Source organism: Bactrocera latifrons, unplaced genomic scaffold (genome assembly GCF_001853355.1).
Source record: "Bactrocera latifrons isolate USDA-ARS-PBARC rearing strain unplaced genomic scaffold, ASM185335v1 scaffold_15, whole genome shotgun sequence".
In the NCBI taxonomy this organism is placed as follows: domain Eukaryota; kingdom Metazoa; phylum Arthropoda; class Insecta; order Diptera; family Tephritidae; genus Bactrocera; species Bactrocera latifrons.
In genome coordinates this window covers 518,931-535,786 of record NW_017534963.1, presented here as the reverse complement: position 1 = coordinate 535,786, position 16,856 = coordinate 518,931, and the positions used below count along the sequence as shown (strand labels likewise).

The 16,856-nt window shown below is 33.5% G+C and overlaps 1 protein-coding gene across 1 annotated transcript in view; it reads right to left on the bottom strand.

Moving 5' to 3' along the window:
- Positions 1-1,063: 1,063 nt before the first annotated feature.
- The window catches only part of LOC108965866 (hexokinase type 2), a 16,799-nt gene continuing 1,006 nt past the window's right edge, over positions 1,064-16,856 (bottom strand). The window contains exon 2 of the mRNA XM_018928535.1: positions 1,064-4,625. Within this exon, the coding sequence (XP_018784080.1) occupies positions 1,967-3,721 (1,755 nt within the window). The 5' untranslated portion in view covers positions 3,722-4,625 and the 3' untranslated portion in view covers positions 1,064-1,966. The remainder of the gene's footprint in view (positions 4,626-16,856) is intronic.

The window sequence follows — 16,856 nt, the reverse complement described above, 5'->3', positions numbered from 1 at the left end:
CTTTTAATTAATTTTATTTTGTTTTATTCTCTTGAACTTTATTTAATCTTTTAAGTTTCTTTCATTCTATTTTATTTTACTTTATTCTATATTATTTCATTTTATTTTATTTTACTTTATTTTGTTTTGTTCCGTTATTTCGACTTGTTTCAACACCCTACCTGGCATTTTCCAAGCAACACAACTCAACCGAATAAAGAACTTCTAAATCAAAATTAGCGTAACCCAAAAACAAATAAAATTCAGCCACCACACACACCTCTTTTATAGAAATCAAAACAAAAAAGAAAACTTGTTTTTAATATTTTCTAAAAATATGCATTTGTTTGCCAATTTATTTATGCAATTTTTGATTCTAAAGTATTTATATATATTTATAAATTTAAAACTAGTCACGAAGCCAAAGTTGTTTCAACATTGAGTAACAATTTGTTGCTTTCATGAGTTTTTCAACTTAAATTTGTATTTATTTTTTATATATAATATGTATAGGTATGTATTTTTATGTAAACATTTAGATTATAAGTTTCATTTTATATATAAATATGTAAAACAAAAGAATATCTTGGGTTAACATAACAGTTAAACGAAATAAAACATTAAGTTCGAAAAAAAATAAAAAGTTTGATTTTCATAAACATAAAATTTTGCTTAAACGAATTTCGTCATTTGCATTTTTTCTTTTGATTAATTTACAACAAAAAGGGAGCAAACTAAAATAAATGATACAACTATATAGTATATATATTATTAACTAACAAACTAAGACTATAGATAATATGGATGCGTGTTTTTACAATTTTATGAATGTATGAGTGAACATTTCTTTAGTTGATGAATGAAAATAAAGGAGGTCGTTAGTGACGAGCTGTTATACATATATATATAGTATATATTTCTGTTTAATTTTTGTTGTTTAACTCAATCCTTTGTTTATATTTTTAGATTCTCTTTGCTACAAAGTAAAACGGCATTAACTAAACGCTTTTGTATTTATATTATTTATTTTAATGTCTACGCTTTGCACAAGTTTTAAAATGTGTATAATTCATTTGTGTTCTTGTTTTTTTTTTTTTTTTTTTTGAAATCTACTTGAACGTATGTACATACATATTTTCTTTAAAGCAGTTTTACGCAGTTGTCTTTTGCTGCTAATTTTAACCAACTAAATAGTCTAAAAAGGTGCTAAGGTAACATAAAACTAAATAAAAAATACGTTTTTGTGCCAAATCTTACAATGTTTAAAATTCGTATTTGCTTTCGCTTTGCTATAGGAATAAGTTAACGAATTTCTTAAACAAAAAATAGTGCAAATATTTATAATTATTTCTCTACATAGTTAAAATAATTTTAATTTATTTTTATCGCTAAAAAAATCAACAAATATACATAGGTAGTGACAACTGTTTGCTGAAGTTGTTGTTGCAGCTACTACTGCCTATTTATCTTTACAACTTTTGCGGCAATACTCGTCACATCACTCACTGCATGCTTTGGAGGGCTGCCGTGCGGCCTTCCCCCATCTCTCACACGTTGCTCTGCACTATTATTATATAATATATATGTATATCGCACAGCACATCTACTCGCCATCCTTTGTATCCTGTTTTAATAATATATATCTATCACTTTGTTGCTTTCACCACTGAGTTTGCGCGTAAAACGTCATGTCATGTGATTGCTGCTGCATCGTAGTTCTTTCTTTGTTTTTGCTTTTAATGTTTTGTGTTGCTGTTGTTTTTACATCACTACTACTACTTTTTGAATTGTGTGACGGTTGTCACATTCATATGAATTAACATTACTGTTATTGTTTTGTTGGCGTGTTAGCGTTAGCATAATTCACCTACATATTTATGGTTTGCTTAGGAGGGAGAGGGGCACTGGTAGCTTGCGCTCGCTTTCATTACTAAATCGGCTTACTCACATACTATACTAAGCTCTTTCTTGTAATGGACTATTGCTTTTACTTCGCTTTGATGATATTGTCCTCCCGACACGCTACCGCCGCAACTAGCGCCGCACCACGTCCGGAACCGTCTTCGGACAGCATCAGGTCGAAGCTAATGTCTGGCTTTATCAGTTCTGAGATTTTCTCCACCATCAGCGTGTGAAATTTCGGATGGAAACGATATACACTACCGTCAACGCCGACTGTCACCTGTTTTTCGTCCATTTTGTTGATAAGCGTCGCAATACCGCAGGACACCAAATGCGCAGCACGCTTTGAGACACATTCGCAGACATAACGGACATTGGCGCAATCCTCATCGGTGGCGTCGTTCAAGCCCAATTCGTCCAACACCATGCGGCAGTTGGTGAAATTATCTGGTTCATCAGCTTCGATTTCTGAAACATATTTCGTGAAGAATTGGCCGCGTGTCATCAACACATCTGAATCTTGTCCCTTGAAGAGTACACCTGCTTTGACCAGCTTAACTATCACCAAACGTACCAATTCGCCCATGTACATGCCCGAAATCATTTTCTCAAACAGTTGTTTGCCCGGATTGATGGAGTGTCTGTCGATTTCGTCATCGAATTCGGTGCGCAGGAAGTTCAACATACCGTTATTACCCAAAGCGCCCCACTCTGTATTAATGAGCATATGTGATTTGCCATTAGATGCGCCTTCGAACAATTCACATTCTTCGACACGCTCTACATAGCAAGCATTGGAACCGGTACCAACAATCAAACCAATTTTGCAATTATGATTCTTCCAGGCGCACGACATCAATGTACCAGTAGTATCGTTTAGAATAGCACAAATTTCAATTTGTACATCACCACGTCTCGCAATGGCGTCCTTCAATAGTTGCACAACATCTTCACCAACTACACCGGAACAATTGAAACCCTTCGTCCATGTGGACAAATGACCTCTGGTCAGACCGAGCTGTTGCAGTGGGAAGGAGAAGGTGAAGCCCAATGGCAAGCGCTCCTTATACACATTATGCTCCGACATGAAACTAGCCAAACATTCAGCGATGTGATCGAACAACTGCTGACCGGTACCGATCATGATGTGTTGTGGTATAGCGTAAATGCGTGATTCCATTTGGAAATCATGCTCCTCCTTCAGATGGATGAGCAGCACACGAAAATTGGTGCCGCCAAGGTCGAGTGCAAGGAATTTGCCACGTTCATTGCCATTTGGCAAATCTTGTACATACGTTACCCAGCACTTGACATCGGCTTTGGGATGTGTATCCTTGTTGAGGCCACGCTTGATCTCGTGCAGGATGCGATAATTTAATTCCTTGATCTGTTCATCCGTTAATATTAATTGCTGACATAACTCGTGAACCATTTTGTGTTTTTCCGCGGCACTAGCGTTAGCGTATGGTGGCGGTGGTGTTTGTGGCTGTGCTTGCTGCTGTTGCTGCTGCTGAAGTTGCTGTAACTGCTGCGCAGATGCCAATTTGTACGCGAAACTGGATGTAACATTGGCTACGCCGCCAACTGCGCCGTTAGCAACGCGTACGTTGTCTGTCTCGTCCGCTGACTGTATACTAACGTTACACTTGCATGCGCCGCAATGACCGCTGTTTTGATTGTTGCTGAGCTTGCTGCAATCGTCAAATTGTTGTTGTTGACTGTGGCACGAAAGCTTACCGATAACGTCGCCGTCGGTGCCGCGACAACAACCATTGACAATAGCGCTGCCACTGCTATTAATAGCAAGGCTCTGCATTGCACCATTCAAATCTTTCTCCATCTCTGTCGATTTGCCTAGCTTTTGCACAACGAGGTATCTAGTGTTGTTTTTTTCACAATTCGTTCGCTTCCGCGATTAGTTCAATGCAAATTGTAGGTATATATGCTTTTTCGCACAAATACGTTTTAGTTAGATGCTCTCAAAGCTTTATGTGACTTTGCAATAGTACGTTTCTGTTTTTTTCTTTTCTTGTTTTTTTACAAAGACCTGCGCTGTACTGTGGGGGGTGTGTGCGTAGGTTTGAATTGAGTAAGCTATATACACTTTATTAGCTTTTTTTGCAATATGCTTGTGCTACTCTTCCTGCCTCTTGTGTATCTCCTTGGCTGCAAGAGTTTTTTTTTTCAAAGCTTTCTACTTTCTATTCTCTGCTTGCACTCTGCACTTATTCTGCTTGCTGTTGCAATTCTTTGTGTGAATTTTTGCCGTTGTTGAATATACAAGTAGTTTCGGTTATTTTCGTAACACTTTGCTAGTATATCGTATGTTTTGTTGACTTTTGTTTTGCTCAAAATGCAGTCTTTGACTTTGCACTCATGAAAATGCAGAAACAAATTGAACACAACCAAAAAAATGCACGAATCACAAATTTCAACTTCGTCGTTTCATGCACGTTGTTGTTGTTATTGCAAAAACTAATGCAATGCTTAATTATCACCGTTAGTGATGTTGACTTTTACAAAAACGTCTTAAACTCAAAGTATTGTATTCTTTACAGAATTATTTCCTTGGACTTTTTGAATTGTACGATTTGTATTATATTTTCAATTTCCCGCTCGACCAACCGTCGTCTTTAAGCGTTCGCCTCGGAATCAATTCAGTTTGTTGGTTGAATAACCGTTTCAGTTTCGTTTTCACAGCTCACAGCTCGTAGCGGCGGCTCCGTTGTTGAGTTTGAAGGAACCTTGAAGGTCAAAATTGACAATTAGTATGTTGTATGTATAGAGCGCGTATGGAATCGTACAAAATTGTATGAGAGTACAAAAATGCCTAATACATACAGACATACTTAAGTATACTTATATATTAACTTAGCTATATACATATATGCATGTGTGTATATGTTATGGAAGAGAGCGCACAAAAATTATGTATTGAAAAGTAAATGTGACCACGTATGCCGCAATAACAAAAAATACGAAAACGCCAATAATAGACTTCGCTGGAACAATAAAATTTGAGAGCCGAGAGCGTTCGAGTACGCATGAGTCAGCATACTTCTAAATAAAAAGTGGGCAAATACGCGCCAGCCTATTTGTGAGCGCGTACTGGCCATATAGACAACCCTACATACTTAGTATATGTATGTATGTATCTACCTTAAATACACCGCACTACTTGCCAACACCACAGCGTCAAGTTAATAATCACATATGAGCATTGTTTTGCGTGGTCACTAACTTATGAGCTCGTGCTTTGCATGGAAATAGCACATACATATGTATTTATGTATATAGTATTTGCAACACACGTGCTTACATTCATATATCCATACATATGCTGCATTTATGTATTGGTGCCGACTTTGGAGGCACGTTTGTTGCTCTCTCTAAAAAAATCACTTGCTCCGACTTTGTTCATTTTTTCTTTCAACTCATATCAATTTGTGTTAATTCTAGTATATACTCTTTTCGTACAGTTTACTGCAGGTATGCCAGTTATTATTTTTTTCCGCTCGTAACTTTTGCTCCCCTATAAAGACTGTCTCTCTGGCGCGCTCTCAATGTGGGCACGGTTCTGACTAATTCATTAAATTCGTTCTCGTTAATTCAACTCACAACTCACAGCTCACACGTGTTATCCTAAAGTCCGAACGACATGTTCTCCGTTGTGGTGTCTGTCGTCAACCCATAATTATGTTAACTATATTGTTGAGGTTACTCTTTGCTTCTAGAGGTAGTAAAGAATGCTAGTAGTTTATTGTCAGGACGCTTAGTTACTTATATAGGCATTGAGTTCTTGTATTGTTTCAGTCTTTACCGTGTTTGATTACGGAAAATCTACACTGAGAAGAAATTTGTAAGCGAAGCTTTCATTTTTGTGGCAATTCTGAGTAATTTGTAATTACATTTTAATTCAGTCACCGAAATTATGTGTAAAAATTCATGAGATAATATTAAGTAATAATTAAAAATAACCAGTCAAAACTATCTTATCAGTTCATAAGATGGCTCCAAAAGTACTGATGGACTTTGCCATGACAGATTATTGCTCTTTTGGTTTGACGGTTAAGCTCGAGAGCGAAGTTACACAAAAGTACGCTTTTTATGATACAAAACTATGCTTTATTCGGTACTTGCCCCAACGAGTTGCAGTAAAGCATTCAAAATAGTCGACTACCAAGGTTTTGGAGATATTATTTCATTATGATATTTTTTTTGCAGTTATACTTTTTGATATATTTGCTTTGTTGAGCAAGAAAAATTTTTAATGAACTTTTTTCTCAGTTTTCGTATAAAAACACTTTTTTACAAACATAAGATGATGAACAATTATAGCATTTATAAATACTTTTTTCCTTAAAATAAATTTTTTTTTATTTTCGTTTAATTTCCTTATATTTTTGGATTTTTTTTTAAATACCGTAATATTTTTCATTCAAATTTTCTCGTCTTTGTAAACTGCATTTTCACGCAACTTTTTCACAGTGTATCGCATGTTGCATGCTTGGAATGCGGTTCAGGCAGCTACATATAGTATGCATGCGACACTTCCATACATATTCATCAAGCAAAGGGGATTTTTTTGTCAGAGCAGGCTGGGTGGTATTGTTCGCTCGGCAAAGTAGAGGAAAGTTGAAGAAAAACCCCCGTACTTTGTTTTATATTAATTTCACAGTATTTATTGTTCCTAGAAATGGGCTCGCCTTCATGGCTTTCCATACCTTAGAGTTAAGAAATGTTGAATGCACTTAAAACACCTCTACATATACATATGTATATATGTACATATATTGAAGTGACTTGTGTAAAATGTATTTAAGTGTATACACCCACGTGCATGCAAATGTGAGTGCAGACATATATATATGTATGTATGAATGTATGTTAACATAAGCATATGTAGGCAAAGGTGAGGTGTTGTTTCAAGTACACCTTTTGCCGCTTCTACGGCATAAATAATTCCTACGTGCCACAGCTCAGCTGCAGGTACAAACAGAAATACGACACATCACCGGTACAGGTCCACATACTAAATGTTCATCAATATTTTATTGATGTCAGTGTCATAAAAAAGTAAATAAAATGTCGAAATATTCAGTTGTCAGTATATTGTTGTACGTATTTATGTATGTATATATGGATGTACAAGTGCAACCGTCTAACCAAGTGTACAGACCACCAATGACAGAACGGTCATGAGCTCGTACAGTTGCCTTTTGTATTGTTTTGATCGTTTCAATTTGGAAAACGGTAGTAATAAGCGTTCTATTTTGCACTATTACACAGATGTAGTTTTCAGTATGCATATGTATGTATGTACATATGTATTTCCTATACTCATATTTGTATATGCTTGTGTGCATTACCAACTGAAGGCTCTCTCTAAAAAGCTCGTGCGTACGCGATATTGCACTCGTCAGCACAAAATAATGAATGCATGCAGAAAACCAGATATATGGACATATGTACATACATACCTTACAACCAAATGTCAATATGTACGAGTTTTTGTTTTTGTGTGGATAGGTTTACGAATATACAAGCATATATGTTTGTATGAGTCAATTCCTGTATGCTTAACTCATTCGTCGAAATTAATCTGCAGCTGAGCATTTCAACATTGCGAAAATCCAAAACATAAGGAGTAGACGAATTATATTATTATTTTCTTTCGCCTTAACGCTCGTTAAAGGCAACGTCACGCGCTCATATGCCAAACCTCTGGCAATTTGCTGACGTTCGAATTACTTTCAACGTTGAACGAATTTTTTGCGACACACACACACACATAGAGATATAACCATTTCTTATTTTCGCAAAATTTTTAAGTATACGCAGTGGCCTTTAGCATTCCAACTTGCTCCCGCCTCAAAGGTACTTACATATGTACAAATATTCGCATACATACCTAAGCAGCAAATATGTATGTATGTATGTATGCGGAATACACACTTTGTGCATACGAACTAATGCGCACTACAAAATTATAGTTTTTGTTTAAAAACCTAAACTTTGCATATTTACCGATACTCGTATGCAAACATATCTACATACATAGTAGGGCAGACGACTTAAAAAGCGTATACATAAATATTTTCGCAACTGTGCATACGATTTGCGTAGAACGTGCTATCGTGTCGTATATTCGGTCGCACCGATTAATGTCTTAACGCGCACGAGCTACAAGGTATGTAGGTGCCCGGCTGAATGGAATTTATACTCTATCTAGATATGTTTATATATCTAAATATATGTATGTATATATGGATATATGTAGTAGTATTGTCGGCGATGGCGATGGCGGTGGATTTTGATGTGCGCACATGTGTGAGTGAGCGACAGGTTTTCAGTACACGTCTGTGCGCTATATTTATGTACATATGTGTATTAGACTGCTTTATGTATGTGACGTTTTAGTGGGCGTTTTGCCATTTGTATAAGCTACAAGTTAATGCATGGAGTTCGGGCCCAAAGAGGCATACGTTTCTTGTCGTGTCATTCTCAAATACTTATGTACATACGTATTTATATCTATACAAATAGTATAAACTGGTTCACGAGTAGTTATTTTAAGGTTAATTGAAGAGAGCTTAAGTGACATACATATTTACATTTATATTAAATTTTTATAACTATTAATATTTATATATATCCAAATTACTATTCATGTAAAGTATGTATATATGTAAGTATTGTACGTTCGCTAATTACGAGTACTAATTAAGGCACTTAAAAATTCATTTTTTAAAGTACTGACTTATACACATATATGTAACTTATATATTCCACGACTTTCAACTTGTAGACTTTAACCAGAAAATAGAGAAGCTTGTCAAACAATTGTCAATACTTAGACAAGTCATAAAATTATGTACTAACAAATGACGCAAAACTGTGAGAAAAACTTTCCTCGATGTTTCCCCGGTGAATGTCAAGTTATCATACTTATGAGCTGTTCGTTGGAGATTAAATTATTGTGAAATAATATGGAACTCAAGCCATTAATGACTTTGAACTGATCTACATTGAACTGAACTTCCCAACATTGGCAGATTACTCCTATATCAGTACCTTATTTATCTGCCATTTACGTAAAGCCGATATAAGGTATACATATAAAAATATCGAACGATATGCTGCCAAGCCGTTAAAAGAGAGATAAATTTGGAGTGTAAATTTCATCAATTTTATTGATAAGGTACGAGTGGGTGTGCATATGAATCATAGTTGTATGATAAGGAAAAATATTGAAAGGAGGTGTGATAAATAAATATGTATGTATGTATATTATAAATACATATAAGGAGGGTCTATATTCCACATAGGCTCTATGGAAAATATATAATATATATGTATATTATATGTACATATATGAGTATATAAATGTATGCATTATATAGAAGCAAATTGCTTTATTGAAGGTGGAAAATCATGTTATGCTAGTGAAATTAATTAAAGATCTTTGTATTTTGTGGACAGCTCATTTCTTCTTCATTGTGATTAACATATCGACTAATCAGTCAATCTCATTTAAGAATGCCCAAATGTCCATATGCATTAAGTTTGTTCTTATTTATATTTGTGTATATTTCAATGCACAATAGCTACGGAGGCAACATGCAAACATATGTACATACAAACATACATACAGGCATACATATGTATGTACAACTATGTACATGTAATGTTATCAGCGCCAAGCAGGAAATGACACTCAAACTCTGAGTTCATAGTTTTGTGTGTACTTTGGTCGGCATTTAAAAAATTCTTCATCAACTATGCCACAGTGGTTGCAATAAGTAAAGAACGATTGTCATACATATATAATTAAAAGCATGGAATTATAAAATATATAAAATCAAATTTAACATAATTTTTTTACATTTTCTTATATTATACAACAACAATACCACTTGTGGATTATTCCAAGGGGGCTTGGCTGCAAGTATTGTCTAAAATGAATTGAAAGTAAAATCTAAGCATGTGAATAGTGGTAATGATTTGAATAAATATTTTATTTAGACACTAAAGCCGAACAAGATTAGATCACTAATAACACATTGCATCTGCATAAGCAGGTTTATTAATAATATGCAAAATATATAAATTAATATTCATTATGATAACATGTATTTTTCAGAAGACTAATCAGACAACTTTCAATACTGAACATTTTTTATACCCTTGAATATAGCCTGTTAAATTTGAAAACCACTAAGTTAGTAGCACCCAGAAGGAAATATCGGGAACTCTATATAATGTATGTATGTATGCATGTATATAAGTGATCGGCATAAGCTGAGTGGTTTTAGCCGTATGTCCGTATATGCGGGAACTAGTCCCTAAGATTGATGATGAGTTATCAATCATACATTTTGCGCATGTCTTCTCTCCCACAGAAGCTGCTCATATGTCGGAACCATCGTTATAGAAATTAATCAAGCTTTATGTGGAAAACTTTTTATTTGACAAAATATTTTCACAAAATGTGGTATTGATCGGTCCACGGTAACACTACAATCTCCAAATAACTTTTTCAGATCGGAGACTATAGCATATAACATAGCTGCAATACAAACTGCTCGAACAAAATACAGTTTTTGTATGGAAAACCTCCTTTTTTATTGGAGTAGTGGAAGAGTACATACATATAATTGCTTCGGTGCAACCGAACTTAACGTTTTTTCTTGTTATTATAATATTTCGTTTCTTATTTAGTAGTTTGAAAATTATTTGTTGTTGGTGGAAGATATGCTAATTTCACACATATTTTATAAATTCTTGCTCAAAATGCTAAGTGAGAAATATTTAAACATAATTCTAGTTTCTAACGCGATCTCTTCTATCAAACCTGAGTTCAATATAACTTGTTCGTTCACATTTGTTGAAGACTGTAAGTAGTACACTTCTAAATATGTATGTGGACGCTATTGAAATTCCGTATTAACTTGTATGCACCTAAGCCCCTGTATTGACTATATATTCGATTAGAGACATTAATGACGATATATTCATAGTTAGCTACATACTTGCATATATAAATATGTATTTAGTTTGCGTTTATCGCCAAGAACTTGAAGTAGATTTCTATATTTTATTGGCGCTGTTGTAGACACATAAAAACCACGCGGTTTGAAATTAGGCGGACACACCTTCCATCACGCTGAAAGCTCTTGAGCGCGGCAGGTTTATTATAATTTCTCTCTGTACTAGACGCAGCACGCTTTCGAGTACGTAAGCACTACTGGATGTATACATATACACGGTTCTATATCTATGTATGTATATGTGTATTTATGCTTGGAAATATATACTGGATCTATTTTTAAACGTGTAGAAGTACCGAATAGTATCCACCTACAATATTTTGGAGCTGAGCTGCGCCCAAAAGCCAAATACTACATTTCTAACTTCCAAACGATATATGTATGTATGTATGTAAATATATGTAGGTTATACACGTGTTGGAGGCAGGTAGCGAATTAATGGTGATGTCGAATCTCTGCAGCATTTTCGCACAGTTTTCAGCATTTTCTAGCCTGTTATTCGACTTTCGACTGACTTTGGTCCCGAATGCTCTCAGCTTACGCTCTACACTCCCTTTCTGAGTGGGGAATAACATCAGTTATATTGTGAATTACACAACAGCCAATGTGACGCTTTTACACAAATGCTCCTGGCGCAACATGTTTATATACTTGTAGTATATGCTGAGCTGTATTTACCAGATATACATACTTACATATATTAAAAACTCAAAGCTGGTGGCTTTCAGCGGAAATCTGTATATGTGTGAACCTATGGCTAAAGTGTAATTTGCCATTGCGACGCCGCAGCACTCATTTACGTCTATATATATATAGATTTCACTCACTGCCGTGTAATTTTCAACCGTTCCTTTGCAGCGCTGTAACGCTCCAAGCAGCATTCGGCAAAAGCCGCCAACAATCTGACGTCTTTGGCAGTTCATAGATAAATACATTCATTGTACATATATATAATATATCTGTGGCTTACACCTTTATATCTACATATACGGTATACGGCTCTCATTCTCTTTGTCTACCTGAACAATCGCGCATACTCCGCTGTTGCGGCATCTGGTTTTGCTGGTTTACTACAAATATGGCATGTGAGTTCGCCGACAGCGCCCCCTTAACACCCTGCACTACTTCGACAGTTGATTTATTGTTGCTGTTACAGCTGCTATTTATTGCTGTCGACGATTCCACATTTTGCCGCGCTCTGTCACAACACAATGCCGTAGGTGTTGCCCCTGATATACATATACTATGTGCTAGCGCTGTTGTTGTTGCTGTCGGTCTCTGCTTTCATGCCTATTTACCGTGCTGTTCCTCCCCGCCAGCGTGTCTGTCATCCTGACTACAACATTCTTCACTAAATCCAGTTAAGGGGGCTCGCCTCAAAATACTGGAGGTTGGTCTGACGTCGTTTGCACGAGTGTGCGCCCTTGCATGTGTATTTACGTGCGAAAATGTGCGCTTGGATGTACATACATATGTATGTATGTAAACTCTTTGTATGAATGTACTCATTTTGTTGGCTAGGTGACTTTTTGTGCTATACATACACAATTTTTGTAATCTACATACTTATATAAATAAACATATGTATATGTATGTGTATGAGTACAAGCGTAAAAGCATCTGTGTTAAATATGTGAAATAATTGATTTTTTCGTTTTTGAGGTTAAACGTGCCTACTTCAACGGACTTTGGTCTGAGTATATTCCTTCGTATGTAGTATATGCTTGTGTGTATATATCTGTATACTATTATTTATATGTATTTGTGGTTTTTTTTTTGCTTTTAATCATGCACTTTATCAATGCGCTTGTAGCTGGCTCTGCAAATTTGGAGCTGAAATTCACAGTGGACTCTGATTTTGCCGCTATTTCTTATTTACATTCACACATATATATGTATATAACTATGTATGTATGACTTGAGGCCTGCTTGTAGAAATACATACATATGTGAATAATTATATACATACATATGTATATTGTATCTCTTGCTTGCATTTAGACTCATACTATATACTATTGACCATATTCTGCTTCTTCCTTTCAATTTTTTGCAGTTGTTGCAGCCTTATCGTGTGACGTTGCTTCATCTGCGCGCCAACAGAAAGTGGGCTCGTTCGCTGCTGCCGCTTGCATTCTGCTTCTTCGGCTGCACTTAATATGCAAGCGGGTCAACGAAGAGCATGCAATGGGCGCGGTAATGGGAATTTTGTAGGGAAAAGTACCGAATAGCTAATCGCTTGTGCGCTCGCAAAATGCTTGTTTATATAGATTATATACATATGTATGTACATATGAGTATATATGTATAGATATATAATAATGTATATTTACATATTTCCATTATTTTGTTATCATCGCGCATTTCTATCACGTACTTATGAGTCAGATAAAAAAGTAATGAAAAACACAGAATGTTTAATTATTTCGTCATAATTTTTTCATTTTTATTTTTTTTTTATTGAAAAGCGAAAAAAATTTTATTCAAAAGCATGTCGTGTTTAAGAGAGGCGCAGGGAGATACTATGTAGTATTTTGACAAAAAAAAAAAAAAATTTGTTTGGTTATCCTCATTTTTCAAATTTTTGATGGGAAACCAAGTCATATTTAAGAGAGGAGGGGGCAATTTTTTTGGTAAATACTTTCATAGTTAAATATTATTATCAAAGTAATTAAAAATTTCTTAAATATATTATATTTTGTGTTTCATTACTAAAACTTTTCTTGTATAATTAAACAGCGCTAACAATGGAAAATTTTTAAAATATTTTCCGAAAAATTCTATATTATACATCGATGCGTCAATATTTCATTAAACATGCCGAGTAAGCTACTCACGTGGTCAATTTCTATGACGCACGTTTATTTATGTACACGTTTACATACATCAGTACATACTTTGCAATATTTACGATTTTAAAGTCATGCATACATACATACATACAACAAAAAATGGTATTTGTATACATACATATGTACATACCTACGTAGTTGTGTTTGCGCTTTGAAAAGCGAAGAAAGGCACGTCATTGCACCCACTCTTTTTAAGTCCCGTGCTGCTTGTTCTTTATTCAAAAATACTTTTTCAAATATACTTTTTTTTACAAAAAATAAAATTTCCGCTTTTTATTTATTGCATGCAAAAAACAAACCGCAGACTATATTTTGCTTTCTTCCAATATATGTATTTTTAACTAAAAAATGTTTCTAACTGTCCTACGCAATCTTATACTACAATTCAAAATGCACTTACTGACGTAGGTTTGTTGTTGTGGTATCTACATACGTATGTATGCACATGTGTAATGATACCTAAACAAGGCGAGAGGTGGTAGGGAGACTAAAATTAATTAGTGAAAAAATGCGCAGCACTTTTCATTATATAGAAGTTGTTGTTTTTTATGTATTGCCACTTTAGTGGAATTAAAAAGCAATAGATATAAAAAATATAATATTTCATTTGCTTGCGAGTTGAGCATCTGCGCTGAGAAAAAATTGCTTTTGAGATTTATTTCCACTTGGCGCCTGTTGACGTAAACGGGCTCGAGTGTATTGGCATACAAATAGCGGTTTCTATTTTGCTGTTGTAGCAAATTAATATATTTTAATTTTTTGATATTTTGAACCTTTGATTTTTTAATTGATTTTATAGTATGCGATGAACGGTACTAAGTAATATAAGTACACATTTTGCATATATGTACATATGTACATACATACACACATATGTATGTAGTTCAAGCGGTTACTTGTTAAATACCTATAAATTGTTTATTTATTATATTTATAATACTTAATATTTTTAACGAACATTTTTCAGTCATATTTGTTTACTGAATGGATGCGTTTGCAATTTTGGGTATTTTGAAAGTAGAAAATGAATATAATAAATAAAATTAAATCACATTTGTAAGCTATTTTCAATGTGTGGAACAATATATAAGCATACATACATCGACATTTTTTAATCACTTATATCATAGCAAATTCTAAAGATCAAGTATCGTTAAAGTAGAATAAAAAAAATAATTAAATAAAACTTATTAATGACTTTGGTATTTTAAAAAATACCGTTAAAGTAGAATTAAAAACAAAAATAAAAATGGCGTAAGAAATAGTCAAGGCCTCGCTACCTTTTTTAGATTTCATTGATTTACACTCTATATTTTTCTTTATGGAAAAGCGAAAAATTTCTGATTGAAAAGAAAGTCGCAGAGAAATAGTATTCTGACACACAGAAAATTGTTTGGTGATCTATACTTTTTAAAATTTCATTTAATAAAAATATTACAGAACAAAAGGAAAAAAAACAAAGGAAAGCCTTTATACTCTTTACAGATGCATTTCTTGTAGAATAACGAGTTTTGTACCTTTGATCAATAATCTATACTAAGTTTCGTGCAGTTTCCATACAAAAACTTTATTAACTTGATTTGTTTGTAAGGCAGGATTACGATACAGTGACCCTATATTGGTAGTTCCAACAAATGTGTAGCTTTTTTTATCAAAAAAGCACACAAAATTGCTCAAATATATCCTTAAATCCGCACTGCTCAGAAATAATATAAGACTGCTTTTATTCCCAGATAGTAGGTTAATGTATATTATAAGCAGTAAACAAATTATTATTGCATCAGTAGCCTAATCTTCTGATCCAAAATAATTTTTGATATCAATTAAACAATAAAGAAAGAAGCATTGACTTTAAAAAACAACATATCTTTATTTATTTATAAAATCATAGTTTTATAAACTCATAAATTCTCATTTTATTTCAGTGTCATCTTAACAATCAATCACCTTTGCGCCAGCTGCAATATTTTGGTGAGTTTTTATTTATTTATATATATATATATATATATATTTGTTTTTGTTTTATTGAATTTAAACTGTACCAAGTCAAACATACCCAAAGCCTAAATTAATTTACTTACTGTTTATTAATCGCTTTGAAATACTAGAAACTGTAATTATTCAAATCGGGGAAGTATCTATGTATTGTAATAAATACCTTATATGTTTGCATGTATACACAAACTAATATATGCATGCATATGTATGTAAAAGTTATAGAAAATATGTAAACACACTGTTGTCTATATGCTTTTAACTTGACCTTTAAACGACAAGTTTTGATTAAACACCCAACTAACCAAATTAGAGAGTATGTGTAGACAAAGCAAGCAATCATACAGTTATAATTTCAATAGTAGTAGTTAGTATTGATACATATGTATATGGATTAGGTAAAAAAGTTTAAAAAAGCTGGTGAAGATATTTTTGTGCAGATTGTTGTTGGTATATATATTTATTTGGAAAGCCAGAGAAAAATTACTGGAAAATTTTCTCATAATAAGCTTATTTTAAAAACAAAAATATCAACTTTTTATGAGAAAAAAGAGAAAAGTCTCCAAGTGTATACTAATCCGATTTGAGAATTAATTAAACAATTTTTTAATAAAAATTAGAGCTTAAATTTTAAATTAAAATTTTGTGTTGATAATGTTTCTGTAGAGTTCTAGCTGAACCTGGTATAACACGAAGTACGCAAGGGTCAAAATTAATATTATTATTATTTTTTTCAACTTTAGTTAGAAATGGGATCATTTTTCTTGTTTTCCAATTCCGTAGATGATAAAAAAAATTGATTTTTAACTTTCAATTTGGTACTTGGGATTAGAAATATTAAAATTATTTTTAGTGAATGATTTCGAGATTACAAAAAAAATCAATTATATACAAAAATAATTCAATTTTTTTAATACATTATCTGCAACCCGGATATTAATTCTAATTATTTGTATTTATTTTTATTTTTTACTTTTTTTAACTTTCAATTGGATGTTTGAGATTTTAAATTTTAAAATTTAAAAAGATGTGTATAAGAGACAGGTTTAAATTCAATAAAACAAAAACAAATATATAT